The 20,703-nt window shown below is 44.6% G+C and overlaps 1 protein-coding gene across 1 annotated transcript in view; it reads left to right on the top strand.

Moving 5' to 3' along the window:
* The first annotated feature begins 8,796 nt into the window (after positions 1–8,796).
* Positions 8,797–20,703, top strand: part of ccdc175 (coiled-coil domain containing 175) — a 63,035-nt gene continuing 51,128 nt past the window's right edge. The window contains exons 1-4 of the mRNA XM_055641219.1: positions 8,797–9,091; positions 12,531–12,610; positions 16,823–16,934; positions 19,635–19,770. Of these exons, the coding sequence (XP_055497194.1) occupies positions 8,977–9,091; positions 12,531–12,610; positions 16,823–16,934; positions 19,635–19,770 (443 nt within the window). The 5' untranslated portion in view covers positions 8,797–8,976. The remainder of the gene's footprint in view (positions 9,092–12,530; positions 12,611–16,822; positions 16,935–19,634; positions 19,771–20,703) is intronic.

Here is a 20,703-nt window from a genome sequence, read left to right as displayed (position 1 = left end):
TCGTTACGGAGCTGGAGCTGCCGTCTGTGAGGGAATCCCCGTTCCAGCGCAGGTCCGCAGAAACAGCAGGTACAGCAAGCACAGTACCTGGAAACAAAGGGGAAGCCTCCATTGTGTCCAGAAACATGGCCGTCGGGCAGGACTTCAGGTCAGAATGAAGCGCAGGGGCCTTCCCCCCCGCCCCCTCTCCCTACTATCCTACTGGCTAATGTACAGTCCCTTGAAAACAAAGTGGAGGACTTGAGGGCAAGACTGCTTTATCAAAGGGAGCTGAGGGAATGCTCTTTGTTCACATGGCTCACCTCCAGCTCCCCAGACTCAGCGGTCCAGCCTGAAGGTTTCTCCATCCACCGTATGGACCGTACCTTGGCATCTGGGAAATGGAGAGGAGGGGGCGTCTGCCTCATGGTCCACTCTGCGTGGTGTTCAGACGTGGCAGTCCTGTCCAACTCCTGCTCTCCACACCTCGAACATCTGGCGGTGAAGTGCCGTCCCTTCTACCTCCCGAGAGAATTCACCACCGTTATCCTGACCGCGGTCTACATCCCACCCCAGGCAGACGTCCGTCTGGCACTGGAGGAGCTGCATGCCGTGGTCAACAAACACCAGACGTCTTACCCCGAGGCATTTACCACCATTGCTGGGGACTTCAACAAGGCGAACCTCAAGAAATCACTCCCCAACTTCCACCAACATGTCTCCTGCTGCACCCAGAGGACCTAACACCCTCGACCACTGCTACACCACCATCAAGAATGCCTATCGTTCTATCCCTCGCCTTCACAATCGGTAACCTCCGACCATACCGCGGTGATCCGCTTCTTCCTGCCTACAAGTCAATTGACAGAGCGCACCCCCAGAAGTGAGGACAGCACAGAGCTGGTTGAAGGGGGGGGGGGGGGGGGTAAGGGGGGGGGGGGGGGCCAAAAGCTCCAAACTGGAGGACGAGACAGGACTGTACTCCAGGCTTGGAGTCTGTATGCTGACCAATGTTCAACCAGACTCAGCTCGAACGGACTTGAACGAATACGACCAGCTCAATGCGTTTTACACGACTTCATAAAGAATACTGATGTGTGGAGGACTGCATCCCTACAAAAACCTTCCGAGTGTTTCCCAGTCAGAAACCTTGGATGAACTTTGAGATCCGCACTCTCCTGAAGTCCAGACACAGGGCATTCACCTCCAATGATACAGTGGCCTACATGAAGACCAGATACGACCTTGGTAAGGCCATCAAAAAGGCCAAAAGGGACTTCTGCTCCAAACTGGAGGATGAGACAGATGTTCGGTAGCTGTGGCAGGGCATGAATGAAATCCCCTCCTACAAGGCGAAACCAGGAGGCAGCTCGAATGTCGGTGAAACATCACTCCCTGACGAGCTCAATGCGTTTTTTACGCACGCTTTGACAGGGAGAATACTGATGTGCCTTCCCGATCCCCCATTCGCTGTGATGGCATTTCAGTCTCAGTCAAAGAGGCCGATGTCAGGAAATCCTTCAGAGGGGTGAACCCTCGAAAAGCACCTGGTCCTGATGGTATACCCGGTCGTTTTCTAAAAACCTGTGCGGACCAACTGGCGGGAGTTTTTACGGACATTTTCAACCTCTCACTTCTGAGGTCTGAGGTCCCCACCTGCTTTAAAAGGGCATCAATCATACGGTGCCCAAGAAGAGTAAGGTGACGTGCCTCAATGACTATCGACAGTGGCACTAACGCCGGTGGTGATGAAGTGCTTTGAGAGGTTGATCATGGAGCAAATCAACTCCTACCTCGACAAATACCTGGACCCACTGCAGTTCGCTTACCGCCACAACAGATCAATGGTGGATGCGATCTCGCTGGCCCTCCACTCCGCACTGGACAACAAAAACTCATATGTCAGGCTGTTATTCCTTGATTACAGCTCGGCATTTAACACAATCATCCCCTCCAAACTGGTTACCAAACTCGCAGAACTGGGTCTCTGCGCATCCCTCTGCAACTGGATCCTCGACTTCCTCGTCCACAGACCACAGTCTGTTCGTATTGGTGGAAATGTGTCAGCCTCGATAACAATCAGCATGGGAGCACCTCAAGGCTGCGTGCTCAGCCCCCTGCTGTACACTCTTTATACCCATGACTGCGTAGCAAACCACCGTGCGAACTCCATCATCAAGTTCGCTGACGACACCACTATTGTGGGGCGTATCACTGATGGGGATGAGTCAGAATATAGAAGAGAGATCGAGCAACTGTCCATATGGTGCCAGCGCAATAACCTGGCCCTCAACACCAGCAAAACCAAGGAACTGATTGTGGACTTTGGAAGGAATAGGAGGGGGACCCACAGCCCCATTTATATGGTTGAAAGGGTCAAGAACTTCAAATTCCTGGGCGTGCACATCTCTGAAGATCTTTCCTGGTCCGAGAACACTAACGCAATTATCAAAAAAGCTCATCAGCGCCTCTACTTCCTGAGAAGATTACGGAGAGTCGGATTGTCAAGGAAGACTCTCTCTAACTTCTACAGGTGCACAGTCGAGAGCATACTGACCGGTTGCATCGTGGCTTGGTTCGGCAATTTGAGCGTCCTGGAGAGGAAAAGACTACAAAAAGTAGTAAACACTGCCCAGTCCATCATCGGCTCTGACCTTCCTTCCATCGAGGGGATTTATCGCAGTCGCTGCCTCAAAAAGGCTGGCAGTATCATCAAAGACCCACACCATCCTGGCCACATACTCATCTCCCTGCTACCTTCAGGTAGAAGGTACAGGAGCCTGAAGACTGCAACAACCAGGTTCAGGAATAGCTACTTCCCCACAGCCATCAGGCTATTAAACCTGGCTCGGCCAAAACTCTGATTATTAATAACCACTTTCTGTTATTTGCACTTTACCAGTTTATTTATTCATGTGTGTATATATTTATATCATGGCATATGGACACATTTATCTGTTTTGTAGTAAATGCCTACTATTTTCTGTGTGCTTAAGCAAAGCAAGAATTTCATTGTCCTATACAGGGACACATGACAATAAACTCACTTGAACTTGAACTTGAACTACAGATTATTCTGTTATGAAATACAAAACAAATCAAAGCACCTTTCATGAAAAAGGTATGACGTGTGTATCTTTAAAACAAACCTAAGTACCTGTGCATTATTATCGTTCTTGAAAGAAGATTCCGAATTGCATTATAGTACAGAAATAGGCCAAGCTTTGCGTTACTTTCACCCTTGAAAACACAGTTAGTTTTCCATTATTGAGCCAATGCTATTCTCTTCAACAATTCAATATGATATCTGAATCAATATTTTAATCTGTGTCTGGGTGAAGAAATGTAGCTTTTATTTCTTTATAGGATTTATCCGGGGGTGGTTTATATTGGTCCAACAGTTTTGAACTCCTCACTAGTGGGAAAAAGTCTATTTTTAGAATAAATATATTCGGTGCAAAAAAACCTGAAGGGACAGTGATTCATGCATGACCAGCAAAATAAATTAAAAATATATTAAATTAAAAGAAAGTAAGTTATGAAGTTGCCAGAAATAGCAACAGGCTTGAGGATTGGGAGTATTTTAGAATGCAGCAAAGGAAGACAAGGAAATAAATAAGAGAAACACAAGGAACTGCAGATGCTGGAAACTATGTGGATGGGGCATCTTGGTCAGCATGGGTCAGTTAGGCTGTAGGACCGGTTTCCATGCTGTAAGACTATAACTTGAGCAAAACACAAAGTGCCTGAGAAACTCAGGGGGTCGCAGGCAGCATCTGTGGAGTCAATGGACAGATGATGTTTCAGGTCAAGACCATATATATTCTGGAATAGTTTCTGTGGATTAGAGGACTTCTAGTATTTGACATGAGAACATTTCCAAATCTATCAGTAGACCATTTTGAAAAGGATTTCAAAATGTTCTGTTGACAGAAGAACATTTTCAAATGAATTGAGCAGTGTCAACATGAATTTATGAAAGATAAAGACATGTTTGACTAATCAGTTGCAGTTCACTGAGGCTGTGACCAAGAGAATAAATAAGTAGGAACCTGAGGATGTGGTGTGTTTGGATTTTTGGAATACTTTTGACAAGATTCCACATAGAAGCTTAGAGTGTGTGGAATCGAAAAAAACGTAATGATATGGAGAGAGAATTGGTTGTCAGACAGAAAGCAAAGAGTATCTCCTCCAGTTGGCAGGCTGATTACTGTAGTGCCACAGGTTTAAGAAAGAACTGCAGATGCTAGAAAAATCGAAGGTAGACAAAAATGCTGCAGAAACTCAGCGGGTGAGGCAGCATCTATCTTCAGAAGTCTGAATCATGGTCTCAACCCAGGGAAAGCAGCCAACATAATCAAGGACCACCTACACTCGTCATTCCCATATTTCCTCATCTAGTCGGGCAGAAGATACAAAAAACCTGGAGGAATATTCCCCCAGACTCAGGAACAGCCTCTTCCTCATTGTTATCAGACTATTGAGCAGTTCACTCATAAGTTACGGGTGTAGTCCTGATCTTCCAACCTACCTCATTGCACTTTTTTTGTTATCAGCACATTCTCTATAATTCTGAAGCTAGAATGTTTCAACACTATATTCTGCACTCTGACAATTTTCTCCTTGCACTACCCGTTGTACTTGTGTAGAGGCAAGCAAATGCACTTGCTGGTTTACAAAAAAAAAATCAGATGGCTGGAGTAACTCCGTGGGGCCAGGCAGCATCTCAGGAGAACATTGGTAGGCAATGTTTCGGGTCGGAACCCTTCTTCAGACTGACTGTGAGGGGGGTGGTGGAAAGAAAGCTGAAATAGAGGTGGGGGAGGGAGAAAGGCTAGATGAGGCTGATGATTGGACCAAGGTCAGAGCTGATTACAGCTGATTCAATCATTCTGTCTCACACCTATATGATATATCTGGATAGAACACAAACATATTTTTACACTATATCTTGGTACACGTGCCAATATTAAAGTAATACCAATACCAATGTGTAAATTATCCAAAATGCGTTCGTGAGAAATCTGAATATCTTACACATTCATCTTCCTCTTTCTTCTCCACATGCCAGTAGTCCTTGAATAAATATTTCCATTTTAAAAGCACTCAGTGGCTTCCAAATACTCAAAGGGAATATTAAAGGATCTAAGGTAAATTTAACCTGATAGATAATTTATATGGCGTGCATACATGGATTCATGTGAGGGAAAGTAATTAGAAGCTATCAAGATGATGGAATAACAACCTAAGTTAATTTCTTAAGAACTGTGACATCCAGCAGTTCTATCACATCACATGCTACAGATATTTGTCTGTACTTCTTCGATAGTAATCCATCTTGACACCTACTACCATAGTTCATGCTTCAATAGGGAATTGTAAATTGAAAATAGCAATTTTGCATTGGTGCACTGCTGGTTTGGGATGATCAACATACTGTAATGCCACTTTCTTTCAGATAATCTTTGCAGCACAAATGCAGGCTTTTTTTCTGAATACAAATAGTCTATCTCTCCACAGTGTTTTCCAAAACTAGACTTTATTCAACTGTATGTAATTTATTAGGCCATATATTACAATTCACAGTTTAGTATTTACATTAATGTAATATATTACATACAATTCACGTGCAATAAGTCCAAAGATCTTTTATAGAAATATCACTCCCACAGTGCACAACAATATCGGGTGGTACACTGGCATAGCTGGTCTGGGAGAGCTACTTCCTCATATTGCCAAAGACCTGTGTTTGATCCTTCAAGAGATCCATTATTGTACCAGTGCCTAAGAATGTTCCAGCCTGCTTGAATGATTACCGACCGGTGGCCCTCACCTCAGTGGTCATGAAATGTTTTGAGAGGCTGATCAAAAATTACATCTGCGCCTTCCTCCCTCGCACCATGAACCTGCTGCAGTTCGCATACCGTCCAAACAGTTCCACGGATGATGCGGTCTCCCAGGTTTTGCACACCACTCTCTCTCACCTTGACAGCTAGAAGGGGGGGGGGGCTATGTGAGGATGCTGTCAGTTCATTGATTTCAGTTCAGCTTTCAACACCATAGTCCCCACCAGACTTGCTGAGAAGCTGCTGGAACTGGGACTGAACACTCCCTTGTATGCCTGGGTCCTGGACCTTCTCACCACCAGGCCCCAGGTGGTCAAGATGGGGAGACATAACTCCAACCCCCTCACCCTAAACACAGGATCCCCCGAGGGTTGCGTCCTTAGCCCCCTACTGTACTCCCTGTGCACACATGACTGTGTGGCCAGGTTCAGCTCCAACTCCATCATCAAGTTTGCTTCTTCTTCTTTTCATGTCTTTGAAGCTGGTTGGTTATATGACAGTTTTCCATTCCTTTACACAGTCCTTTGCGTTTTTATTGAACACTGCAAGATCCTTTGGGCCGCACTGGTTGGGTAGTAGGGGGCAGACAAGGCAGTGCATTGTATGGTCCTCTTCTCCATTCACAGGTGGTTTGGCCAGTTTCATACACTTTTGAGTCCTGTTTGCGTTTTCCATTGACCCACACTGGAGGGAGGGCTTCAGAAGGAGGGATACCCTGTTAGGAGGGGGGTCGTCCTCAAGCCTTTTTGTCCACTGGGTGGGATGCTAGTAGGGGGCATGGCTGAGAAAGCTTCTCCTGGCAGTGGGCCGGGGGTACACTGCATAGAGGAGGTGGCGTTCATATGGTGGCCTTGGTCTCTCTACTCGGCTGGCGACTTCCCGTCTCACACACAATGCCAGCGAGGAGGTGCAGGGTGTTTATGTTGGTGGGCTTCACTGTGTGAGTGGCAGGTGTTAACGCTGGGTCTAATGGGGGTGATCTCTCCCAAACAGGGCACGCATACAGTTTGCTGATGACACTGTGGTGGTGGGCCTGATCTCCGATAACGATGAGAAGGCCTACCTGGAGGAGGTAGCTGACCTGGCATTCTGGTGTCAGAACAACAATCTCCACTTGAATGTCACTAAAACTAAGGACTGATGGTGCTTTAGAAGGTAGAAAGCATCCTGGGTACCGGACACAGCTTCTCGAATCATGGAATCTTTGGAAACAACTCTGCCCAGGACAGGAAGGCTCTGCAGAGAGTAGTGCTTTCGGACAAATGCACCATGGGAACTACACTCCCCCCCCTCCCCCCTCCTGCAGGACCTATACACCAGGAGGTACAGATCCATAGCCAGCAAGATCATTAAGGATCCCTACCGCCCTAGCAACGGACTGTTCAAGCTGCTACGGTCAGGCAAACGTCTCCGCTGTCATGCTGCGAAAACAGAGAGGGTGAGATGGAGTTTCTTCCCACAGGCCATCAGGATTGTAAACTCTGATCTCACCAGGGAGTAATTACTGTTGTGTCTTTTAAAAAAAAATGTAAATACTGATTCTGTTCTGTTCTGTTGTTTTGCACAATCCCGCAGACATTGCCACTTTCATTTCACTGTACATATTGTATGTGTATGTGACAAATAAATTTGACTTGACTTGACCTCAGGTGCTGTCTGCCTGTGCAGAGTTTGCAGAGTCTCCTTATGACTGCGTGGATTTCTTCTGGGTGCTCTTGTTTCCTCCCACATCTCAAAGATGTGCAGGTTTATAGGTCAATTTGACTGTAAATTGCCCCTCATGCGTACAGAAAGGATGAGAAAGTGGGATAACATCGATTTGACGTGAGTGGCTGATCAGTGGTTGGTGTGGACTCAGGGCTTTTTTACATGCTATATCTCTAACTAAACATCCTCTTGCCATACAACCTTTTGAGATGCTTCATCAAACTTCACTGCTTTCCTTTATATACAACCCAGTACCTTGCAACGTGCTACTCTGCAACATTCAGTCATAAAGTCATGGAGAATCATGAAGTTATACAACATGGAAACAGGCTCATCAGCCCTGTGCTTTTCATGACAGTATTCGTCAGTGCAATGTATTAGCACCTCTAAAAATTAAACGGCATTTTGTTTACACCCACGTGGCATTTATGTTTATTAAGCGTACAAACCGGCAGTAAAATAGCACTGCTACAGCATTTTACCCACATCCCTCAAAACCTTTCCTATGTATGTACCTGTTCAAATGTCTTTAAAATGCTGTTGACCACCTCCTGTTACAGCTCGTTCCATATGCCGACCATCCAACTTTTCTTTCCTTAGATCCATGATCTCTGGTTCTTCACTCCACTCTGGGGAAAAGACTACCTTCACCCTATCTATTCCCCTCATGATTTTATACCCACTGTAAGATTACCCCTCAATCTCCTGCCCTCCAAGGAACAAACTTCTAGACTGCCCAAACTCTCTCACATGCTCAGGGCCTGAGTCCTGGCAACATCCTCTGGGGAGGAAAGACGGTGTGAATTAACCATCTATATGTCCCCTCATGATTTTATACACCTCTTTGAGATCATAGAGGACAGAATACTTATGGATTCTGTTATGTTATGGAATGTTCACAACCTCAACTGAACACTGCAACCAGTACTGATGACGGCATGTGTAAGAAGGAACAGCAGAAAGGTGTTTAAACCGAAGATAGACACAAAAAGCTGGAGTTATTTAGCGGAACAGGCAGTCTCGACCCGAAACTTCTCTCCAGAGATGCTGCTGACCCGCTGAGTTACTCCAGCTTTTTGTGTCTATTTGATGACGGCTTAACTCTTTCCACTGATGCTGCCTGACCTGCTGAATATTTCCAGCATTTCTGTCTTTATTTCAGATTTCTGTCATTTGCAGTTTTGCTATTTGCAGAGGCCACCACATTTCCTTAAGATTTTGGCATTCCCTGCAAAGCCTTATCTCCAATAAACACAGCGACTCAATGATAGATGCAATTGTTGCGACCAAAAATGAATTGGACGCATGCAGAGCAAGAGGAAAGGGTGATTCTTTGTAAATCTCTCCCGCTGCTGCCACTCCTGGCGATGGCCGTCGCTGCGCTCGCTGGTCGCCGAGTCAAGCAGGCCTGGATCTTTGGGCCTGGCCTGGCGCCGCCGTTGCCATGGAGACGCCGCGTCCCTGTCCCTGTCCCGGGCCCGGAGCCGCCATGGAGGACAGCAGGCAGACGGTGTGGCCGCCCGGCATGAAGCTGGCGCTGGAGCGGCTGCAGGAACTGGGTAGGTGGGACACCAGCCTGGCCCGTCTACTACTACCCCTCACACACTCTTCTCCAAACCTCCCCCCACCGCTCCCCCCCCTATCCCACCCACACCCCGTCCATCCACTCACACTGGCTCGTCTCTTCTCCGCGCCTACCCCTCTGCCCCGCCCTGTCTCGTCCCCAACCCTACCCCATGCCCAGCCACACCACTCCCACCCCGACCATTCACTCTCAATCCTCATGCAATCTCTTCACCCCTCCACCCTCGCCCACCCCTTCTCCTCCATACCTTCCTCCTCTACCGCATCCTGCTCCCCTGCATCCCTGCCCCCTGCCAACCCCCAACCCGCTCCCCCCCCACTCCCTACCCCATGCCACCCACACCCACCCCAATGTTACAAAATGTTGAGATTTAAAAAATCAAGTCTGTAATGTATCCCATCAGATAAAGCATAAAAAGAAGTTTAATTTGACACCTAATTCACTTTCATATTTCAAGTATTTAAAAAGTTATGGTCATTTTCATACTCGGAAATTAGCATCTTGTTCCCTATTGATTTTCTATGGACATAACAAAAAAGCTGTGATCATGTGCAGTCAAATGCCCATAACCTTCTTAAAAATTAAGAGAACTGAATGAAATTTTCAGTTATCGTAGATTGAACCATTCTGAAACAAATATAAAATAATCTTACTTGGATGACCTGAAATTAAAGCATATAATTAGTTAGTCACCCAATTGTAGCTGATTTCAAACTTCAATTACTAGATCTAAACATCTATCCATTTCTTAATAAATGATTAACATTTTTAAATAGCCTAAGTGTCCAAATAATATTCATAAATAATTCACAATAAAACATGATTTTTATATCTCATTTACATTAATTTATAGGCCAAATGGAAGGAATTTAGTGTTCAATTGCTGTAAATTAAAGTCAATTTAAATCATCTTTCTATTGGGATCCTGTGAACGCGCTGGTTTAGAACGTTCACATTGCGGTGGATTTGTGCCCTCAAATGCCCAGAAAAATACTGCGGGATATAATGGGCCAAAAATGAGCTACTCGCAACTTTAAACTTTGTATAAAGGGATCTTAAGAAGCCCTTTTTAATGTAAAAATAAACAGCCAACCTTCTGTTGTCTGCTCTATGCGACCCTGACGGCTGTCGGTGGTCGCGGGTTTAGAGATTGATTTTTAAACTACTATAACTATTATACAAGGCCTTTAAAACTAATAATAGCTTTTGCGACGGGGTCTTCCAGCGATTTTTCGTTAATAATTAACTAGGCTGAACTTCTTCGATTGGAACAGCCTAGAGAAAATCGTGTTTTAAACCCGCCCCCCTCTAAACGGCGCCAAAATCGCGCACACAGGCTGGGACAGATTTTCAGGTTCGCTTCAGGTACGCTTTGCAACACACCTATACCTTCCTCCTCTGCTGCATCCTGCTCCCCCGCATCCCTGCCCCCTGCCAACCCCCAGCCAGCTCCCACCCCACTCCCTACCCCATGCCACCCACACCCACCCCAACCGCTCCTCTTCCCTACCCGGCTCCACCCCGCTTCCGCACCCATGCCCACGCCCACCCCTATCCCGCTCAGTCCCCACCCCACACCCACTCCCCACCACCATGCCCACTCCTCATGCCCACTCCCCACCCTCATGTCCACTGCCACTGCTCATGCTCACTCCCCACACCCACTCCCCACCACCACGCCCACTCCTCACGCCCACTTCCCACCCCCATGTCCACTCCCACTCCTCATGCTCACTCCCCACACCCACTCCCCACCATCACGCCCACTCCTCACGCCCACTTCCCACACCCATGTCCACTCCCACTCCTCATGCTCACTCCCCACACCCACTCCCCACCACCACGCCCACTTCTCACGCGCACTCCCCACGACCACTCCTACTGCCCACTCCCCCCACCCCCACTCCTAACACCCACTAACCCATCCCCCACTCCTCACCCTCACTCTTCACGCCCACTCCCCACCCTATCTCTGTGCTCCCCCTCCCCACCCGACATCGCTCGATGTATCCATTTCCCCACAGATGCTCCCTGACCCATTGTGTTTTGCTCTAGATCCCAGCATCTACAGTTCCTTGCGTCTTCCAGCTCATCTGCTCTTCACTATCCATCATCCAAATCACATTTGTCTCATTAATCTCTCAGCGTGGAGAAAGATTTGCGTCTCATTTATGATCATGTTGTTTTATTAACCCACTGTCCAACCTGCGCAATTAAGTGAAAATTTAAATTATTGCAAAAAAAAGTCATATGTGACGAATTGATTATTCAGCAGGAGACAGTTACATTAAGATTTTGTCATTACTTTCATGGGATGTATAATATACTTTCATGTCATTCAACCTCACTCAATTACAAAAACACAAACGTCAACCAACATCTGCAGTTTCTTGTGTCTTCACTCAATTACAAGCATCTTACACATAAAAGAAGACGGACTTGGTTTTGCACAGCTGTTTTATTGACCTGGGACATCAAAAGAGTATTCCTTTTGAAGTGGTCACTTTTGATGTGTTGTAAATATGTGGCAACGTCCCACACATTGATCCGATTACCTGCTTTAGTATTCTGTTGGATTGCATCACAGCTTGGTTTGGGAACAGCTCTGCCAAAGACTGCAAGAAATTGCAGAATGCTATGGGTTGCATCACGGACCCGATCACCCAACATTTAATCTATCTACACTGTACACAGACTCGCGAAAGCAGCCAACGAATTAAGGACTTTTCTCACCATTATCATTCCCTATTTTTTCCTCACATGTCGGACAGAATATATAAAAACCTGAACCTTCAGTACTTATTCAGAACAATATCTTTCCCTCTGTTGTCAGACCCAACAGTCCTCCCATAGGTTGGGGGATAGTCACGATATTCCATCCTACCTTCGTTGCAGATGCTGGACTTTTTCCTCTGCAATTGTAATACTACAATGCTGCAAAACTATATTCTGCACTTCGGTATTTTTCTCTTTGCTTAATCTATTTTACATGTGTATGGCTTAAATGTACTCATGTATAGTATGATCTGATTGGATAGCACACAATTGGATAGCACACAAACAAATGTTTTTTCACAGTACCTCTCTGTGGACATGTGACAATAATAAACCAATTCATTTAATTTAGGGATTAAGGTTGTTCCGAACATCTGGAAAATCCTATTCAGAAAATCCTGTACCATTGTAGCTATCCTTGTTTGTATGGACATGTATGCTTTTAGTATTATGTCAACCTGCCTGACCTGCTGAGTTACTCCAGCACATTTGTGTCCTTTTGTGTTTCTTAGTACTTCATTGTATTTATGTATCGTATTATCTGATTGGAGAGCATGCAAAAAGTTTTTCACTACCTCCGAACAAGTGACAATAATAAATCTGAATGTTAAAATGTCTGAATACTGTATATTTTTCAGAAAAAAATCTGAATGATAAAGGACTTTGTTTTGGACCTATTCAACATTTTGCAAAACTTGCAGAAGGAGTTAGTCAGCTGGTAAGCACCAAGCATACTAGATATAATATGCTAATAATTAATATAATAATATTTCATATTATATAATTAATTAATAATAATTAATATTTCATACTGGAGTATGCAGATAGATATACTTTGATTAATGTTACCCCGCATAGCGCTGCTTTGCTACAGTACTCTTTCATTTTGTAGGTTTATTTTTTCCCAAAAGAATAGAGATGGCATAAAGTGATTTGCCAGTAAAGTTTTATGTTCGGTGTACCCTCGCCGCTTGCAACACAATGAACTCCCAATCTTTAAACGGTGAGTTCCTCAAGGCGCCCAAAGGCAAGGTTTGGGACAGGGCATTGCCACGAGATGCTTCCTCCCACACAGAGCAAAGCCTCATTGCACCAATGGTTTGTTGAGTTTATCATCAATACTAAAAGGCATGAGGTTTGTTGGAGTTGGCCGGGGGTGGCAGTTGACCTAGAGGACCTTTCATGATAACTGCGCATGAGAATCAAAGGTCGGGAATCGGGGAATCCGGACGTTTCGTATCTTTTTTCATACTTGAGCTGAGAATGGTAGTGAAATAAACTCGTAAAAGTTTGGATTGAACATTGTGGAAAAGCATACAGACTTACAAGTGAGTTCGTAGCAGTTAGCAATAAGTAAGTTTAAAAATAACATTAGGATCGCATCTCTATTTATGCTATGTTAAGATGACCGCGAATAGGGAGGTTGCACGGCATCAAGTTCACGACCCGTGACCCGTACTGTTGCCATGCAACGGTAACTGGAGTACACGCGGTGAATGTCAGGTAAGCATTTACTATGGCTGCTAGCACAGCCGGCCTTTCTTCTGTCCCAGCATCCGGACTCCACACTCTGGTTCCACACTTGTGGACCCCGGGCCGCCTGTCCACGCGTTCGGTTCGGTGTGTCACCCACAGCGCGTGAAAGTGCGGCCGCACAGAGGGAGACGGGGCGGAGGACGGCCGTGGCCCGACAGCGCTTACCCCAGGGTGCTGTCCTGAGAGATGCGCTGCTTCGGCTGCTTACACCTTGCTCGGGTTCAGAGCAAAGATACTAGAGCATTTGGTTCAGAGCGCTCAGTCACCCTCCACAATTATTTACAGCACAAAAATTCATAATTTCGGCAGTAAGAAAGTACGTATTCTTACCTGTTAAAAACTGCCGAAATGGTCAATTTAGGTGCTGTAAATAATTGTAGAAATTGGGGTAACCATGAGAGACATTTATCCTTCTTCAGAATTCCAAAAGTGAGAAGAAATTATGGTAGAGAGAAGCGTCGGCTGAAGGGACAACAACAGCTAAAGTGGTTAGTGAACATTGGCCGTGCAGATATCAAGATTGAAAATATTGGGAATTATCGCGTTTGCTCACTGCATTTCATCAACAGTAAGTAATTATTCGTGTTTTTTATTCCTTTGGTATCTAAAAAGTTTCAGAAGTGATAAATCTGTCTGTAAAATTTTAAATACGGCCATCGTTCTCAAGTGGGTTTTTACATGCAAAAAGAAAACACTTCTGAAGCTAAATTTATCATTAAAAAAAATCACAAACCATACATGGGTTTTGAATTACATTTTACTCAGATGCAAGCCAAGGAATGGCATAATTGTTAACTGTTAATTGGACAAAATCAACCTCAGCAAATTGACAATATTTTTGAAAGGGAGTGGGTGTTTAAGCTGTCAGGACATTTTATTATTTGCTAAAATATACAAAAGCATAATGATAGAAAACTTACTTTTCCCCACACCACTCGTAAGTCTGGAGATTTTTTTTAATGATAAATTTAGCTTCAGAAGCGTTTTCTTTTTGCATGTAAAAACCCACTTGAGAAACAAGGTTGATTAAAAAAATTTACAGCCAGATTTATCACTTCTGAAACTTTTTAGATACCAAAGAAATCAAGAAAAAACACAAATAATGCCTTACTTCGATGAAATGCAGTGAGCAAACGCGATCATTCCTAATATTTTCAATCTTGATATCTGCACGACCAATGTTCGCTAACCACTTTAGCTGTTGTCCCTTCAGCTGTTGCTTCTCTCTACCATCACTTCTCCTCACTTTTGGAATTCTGAAGTAGGATAAATGTCTCTCACGATTACCCCGATTTCCACAATTATTTACAGTGCAAAATTTGACAATTTCAGCGGTTTTTAACGTAAGAAAGTAAGGGTTTTGTGTATTAACAGTGTATGCCGTAAGCTGTCATGTACTCCACATGGATTGAGCTGCTCCGTGCATCACGCCCTGTGACCTGATGATCTTACGCGCAACCCCCCGATAGCGTTTTCTAGAAATCTATCTAGAGCGCTGATCTATGTATAACTACATATGACAGTTCTGCTTGAGTGATCGATTGCAGGTTTGCTGGCTCAAAGAGAAGAATATATAATCATAAAATATGATAAAAGGAAACAGATTAAGAACTTGTGCAACCAGATATTATGTAATGGTCTGCGTCTTTACAAAAGTCTTTTGTCTAAGGGAAATCTGGGAATGAATGCATTCCATTTAGTAACATTTTGCGACTATAGCTATTCCCCCGTTTTCTTTACCTCCATCATTATCACATTTGCCCCAACCATCTGTGTCTCTGGAAAGGCTTCTTACTTGAAAAGTGGCTTCCCTTCTGCCATTGTGGATATAACCTGTGACTGCATCCCATCTATTCCTACACCTCTGCTCTCACCCCCTCACCGGTTACTTGTCTTCTACTCCACAAGCTTCCACATTGAATGAAGAAGTGATTCACTTGCACTTCTTCCAGTTTAAAGTACTGCATGTGACATTCACAATGTGGTGTCCTCTACATAGAACATAGAACAGTATGTTTACACACATACAAGAGCAGGCCGTTGGCCCACATTGTCTGTGCTGAACATTATGCCAATTTAAATGAATCTCTTGTCTGCATCTGATCTATAAACCTCTATTCTCTGCGTAACCATGTTCCCATCTAAAAACCTCTTAAACACCCCTCTTAGAAACATAGAAAATAGGTGCAGGAATAGGCCATTCAGCCCATTGAACCAACACTGCCATTCAATATGATCATGGCTGATCATCCAAAATCGGTACCCCATTCAGGCTTTTTTCCCATATCCCATGATTCCATTAGCCCTAAGAGCTAAATCTTATCTCCTTAGGGGTCCATGCCAAGCCATGATGCCAAGATAAACTAATCTCATCCTGCAAGTCATGGAGCCATACTGCATGGAAACTGCATTGACCCAACCTGCCTACTTTTGGCCCATATCCCAAAATCGTTCCTATCCATGTACCTGTCCAAATGTATTTTAAATGTTATAGTTCCTGCCTCTAGTACATCCTCTAGCAGCGCGTTCCATATACCCACCACCCCTCTATGTGAAAAGGTTGCCCTGTAGTTCCTATTACATTTTTCCGCTCTCACATTAAATCAATGTTCTCTAGTACTTGATATCCCTACTCTTGAGTAAAATATTCTGTGCATTCACCCTATCAAATCCCTTCATATAAAATCACCCATCATGTACCTCACTTCCAAGGAATATAGTACTGGCCTGCCCGACCTTGATCTCTAGCTCAGCCCCTCAGGTCCTGGCAACTATGTGATCCATATCCCTTCATTCCCTGCATATCCACTATCATATCTGCCTCCACCACCACTGGCAGTGCAGTCCAGGCACCCACCACTTTCTGGTGATTGTTTCTTGAGCTGCCTGTACCCTGAGCTCACTTTTGTATTTCCTCCCTACGCTACTATGTCCTGTCCTTTAAATTTAGTCTTATTAGTTTAGTTTTAGTTTTAGAGATGCAGCATGGAAAGAGGATCACCAGTACACGCTAGTTATCCCACTTTCCCATCCACTCGCTGAACACCAGGGGCCAATTACAGAGGTAAATTAACCTACAGACCCACCCGTCATTGGGATGTGAGAGGAAACCGCAGCACCAGAAGGAAACCTACACAGTCTCAGGGAGAATGTGCAAACTCCAAACACGCGGCACCCGAGCTCAGGATTGAACCTGTCTCTGGCGTTGTGACATAGCACCTCTACCAGGTGTGCCAATGTGCTGCCCTAAACTAGTTGTTTAAAACCTCCTCCTTTAATGGAGTCTGCCTTAATTTCTTCCTACATGTCCTGGCATTAATCTTTGTTTTGATGATGTACCCGTAAATACTTGGGAAATGTGCTTCATGAATAGTTTTTGTTATATACCGTCTAGGAGGAAGCCAGGCGGAGCATCCACGAAATACTTGAAGTGGAAACCATTGAAGCCAGTAAACTGCGGTACAATCTTTCGGAACTTCCTAACAAGCTAAATCAGGAAATCGCAGGTAAAAAAAATGCGTTGTAATTCCCTTTGTTGAATTATTAATTTCAACACCAGGATCTTTAGCTGCCTTGAAAAAAATGGGTCGATGGGTCTGATATTATCTTGTGTTAGTCTAGATATGCCCTAAACAAAAGATGAAAAGCTGTTCTTTGCACCTCTTTTGAACTTCCTTGGTACGATGTAGATGGCCACAGTAGGAGCTGTCTGAATTGGGCGGAGTAAAGCTGGAAACAAAATTAAAATTGAGAATTAAAATAGCAAATGGTAGGAAGCCCAGAAGCAGGCATGCAGACTGATTGAAGGCATTCAGCAAAGTGTGGTGCAGTTGTTAGAGCTCCTGCCTCACAGCCCCAGAGACTGAGGTTTGATCCTGTCCTGGGGTATTGTCCCTGTGATCGTGTGGATTTCCTCCGGGTGCTCCAGTTTCATCCCACATCCCAAAGATGTGTGAGTTTGTAGGTTTATTAGTTTCAAGAAGTTAGAGGTGAACATGTTTTTAGCAGCAAAAGCATTATAACAAAATTGAAAAAGATGCATGCTTCACTTTGAAGGAGGGTTTGGGCCTTGTATAGTGGGACGGTTAGCATAAGACTCAGTGGTGCATGCTTACTCTTCCATTGGAGGATGAGGTGGCATGTAATGGAAGTGTGTCTGAAAGATTAGGATATTCAAGAGAATTAAATCTCATCAGAATTCTGATGGAACGGGTGTAGTGACAAATTATGTGTTTGATATTGACATCTCAGTAAAAAATAGAGCAAATTCTGGAAGATGATCTGTAAAATGTGGTAACTGCTGAAAAGGAAAGTGCAGGCAAAACAACCTTGTTATGATTCTGAGAAAGAGGGTAAGAGATGAGAGTAAATGCAGGAAAAATAACTCTGTCATCCCTGGTGGACAACAGTTTTCAGTCGAGGAGAAGAAAAACACCAGAAGTACTTGTTCGGAAGGTGGCATTATCAGGAGATTTACAGAGGAGGAAATAAGTTGGACAAATGGAATGAATGCCCAGGTGGAAACTGGTTAGGAATATGTAATTGAGCCAGCTATGAGAGTCAGAAGGTTTACAGTAGGTATTAGTTGGTAATCAGTCTGCTTAAGTGAAGATAGAAAATCTGAGTAAGGAGTAAAGTTAAGTCAAGAGTGTTTTATTGTCATATGTTCTGGATGGGACAATGAATTTCTTACTTGCTGCAGCACAACAGAATATGTGAATATGTAAACATAGTATACATAACGGGGGAAGGGGGAAAAAGTGAAAAGTTCAATAAATAACAAATATTTGTTATAACAAATAATAATAGTAATTTGTATTAAATAATAATAATAATGCAGTTCAAAGCTCAAAACTTATTCATCATTGTTTTTAATAGCCTGATGGCTGAAGGGAAGAAGCTGTTCCTGAACCTGGACGTTACAGTTTTCAGGCTCCTGTACCTTCTTCCTGATGGCAATGGTGAAATGAGTGTGTGGCCAAGATGGTGTGGGTCTTTGATGATTTTGACTGCCTTTTTGAGGCAGCGACTACGGTAGATCCCTTCGACGGAGGGGAGGTCAAAGCTGGTGATGGACTTGGCAGTGGTCACAACTTTACGTAGTCTTTTTCGCTCCAGGACGTTCAAGTTGCCGAACCAGGCCACGGCGCAACCAGTCAGAATGCTCTCTACCGTGCACCTGTGCAAAAGTTTAGGAGAATCTTCTTCGATATGCCAAATCTCCATAATCTTCTCAGGAAGTAGAGTCGCTGTCAGGAAGTTAGAGACATTGAATCAGGAGTAACCTTGTGAATTCCACATATTCCTGTTACTTTGTGGATTCTTGGCCAATTCTCCACCTCCAAGACTCCACAATTCCTGATCGTGTGTCAGAGAATTTATTGATCTCAATCTTAAAATGCTGAGTGACTAAACAACCACAGCTCCCTGTGGTAGAGGATTGTAGAGATTCACTGTCCCTTAATTAAAGAATTTGCAAAGATACAAGAAGGGAAAAATTGGAAGTAGACCATGCGAAAGAAAGTTGGAGGTGAAACTTTAAGCCTAAATTGACAAATTTTCAATTTGTTCCATTCATTTTTGTATTTAAAATATAAACAGAAAATGCTAGAAAAATTCAGGAACCCAGGGTAGCACAGTGGTGCAGCTGATAGAGCTGCTGTTTCACAGCCCCAGGGACCTAGGTTCGATCCTGACCTCAGGTGCTGTCTGTGTGGAGTTTGCATGTTTTCCTGTGACCTTGTGGTCCGTGTGCTCCAGTTTCCTCCCACATCAAAAAGTGTGGATTTATAGTTTTATTGGCCTCTGGAAATTGCCGCAGCATCTAGGGAGTGGATGGGAAAATAGGATCATTGGACAGTGGATCGAAGGGCCTGTTTCCATGCTGAATCTCTAAACTAAACTAAACCATCTATCCTGTTCCCCCGCGTATTTTAACACATTTTAACTTGTTTACCCCATCATCAACAACTCTGATTCTACTAGCATCTACATACCATAGGGGCAATTTATAGTTGACAATTAACCTACCAGCTGGCACATTTCCGGGATGTGGGACGATATCAGAGCCTCGAATTCTTTTTAAGTAATCTATCTTCAATGATATTTGGTTATATTCACAACATTTTATTTTGTTCTCTACATTGAGAGAAACTAAGAATTTGAGCTTTCAAATGATTTTAAGACAAAGATTTGCTTGTTTCAAGCATCTATTGCTGCTGCCCGCGAGTCAAAAGCAACCGAGTTGAACGAATTGAAGGCCAAAGTCGAGATGATGACACTACAAATAGAAGCTTTAGAAAAAGAATACTGGAGATTGGAACAAGAAAATGCTTCTTTGTGGTAAGTACATCCTTCAACGCTTTCCGAACATTTGCGCTCAGTCCACAAAGGTCTGCAGGACCTGCTAGTTGCAATGTATTTTAATACCTCTTCCCATTGTCATACTTCTGTCCTGGGCAGGCCGTGAGCAATTACTCAGGGTAGGCAGTCAGTCGGCTTTTTTTTTTTAATCTTAAACCGCGCATGCACAGATTGTTCTCCTCTGCGTAAAAATAAAAATAAGTAACAATTCAATTTGCCCAAGGCTTCCCAATCTCCTTCATTTTTTAATTACTGAATGGGTGGGGGTGAAGGGTGATGGCCGGTGGAGAGATGGTGGGGAAAACGGGAGCACACCGGGACAAGTTGAATCAGTTGTCATCTTATTGAATGACAATACTTGTTCAAGGGACCAATTGGGGGGAAGAGTTCCTTTCACAGCCTTTGGGGAGTCAGGCCCGGGGTAAAGTTGCGGGGAGGGCAGGAGGGTTGTGAAGGAGGGGATGGGGGTCAAGCCAGTAACCCACTTGCGACGCTCCAGATACGGAACCACCGCATGGTGGTCGGAGAAGGAAGCAGCTCGGGTGGCTGCGAGTGGCCTCGGGACCGGACAGCAGAACTAGCCGCCACTTCAGTGCCTTCTTCCGCCCCGCTCACCTCTGGCAGTGCTCTCTGTCTGAACATCTCTCACCATCCGCTCGCCGGCTTCGCTCATGTCAGCCGCTTCCCGCAAATCCTTAAATTCCGACAGCCGAGTAACCTCAATTGGTCCCTTTATTGCGCTGTCGGAATTTAAGGATTTGCGGGAAGCGGCTGAAATGAGTGAGGCCGGGAGCGGCAGGAGAGAGGTTTTCAGACGGAGAGCACTGCCAGAGGTGAGCGGGGGCCGGCAGAAGGGGCTGTCCGGTCCCGGCGGCTGCTCGCAGCCACCCGAGTTAATTCAGTCCCCAGCCA

Source organism: Leucoraja erinacea, chromosome 9 (genome assembly GCF_028641065.1).
Source record: "Leucoraja erinacea ecotype New England chromosome 9, Leri_hhj_1, whole genome shotgun sequence".
Lineage (NCBI taxonomy): Eukaryota > Metazoa > Chordata > Chondrichthyes > Rajiformes > Rajidae > Leucoraja > Leucoraja erinaceus.
This window is presented reverse-complemented; position numbering and strand designations above follow the sequence as displayed.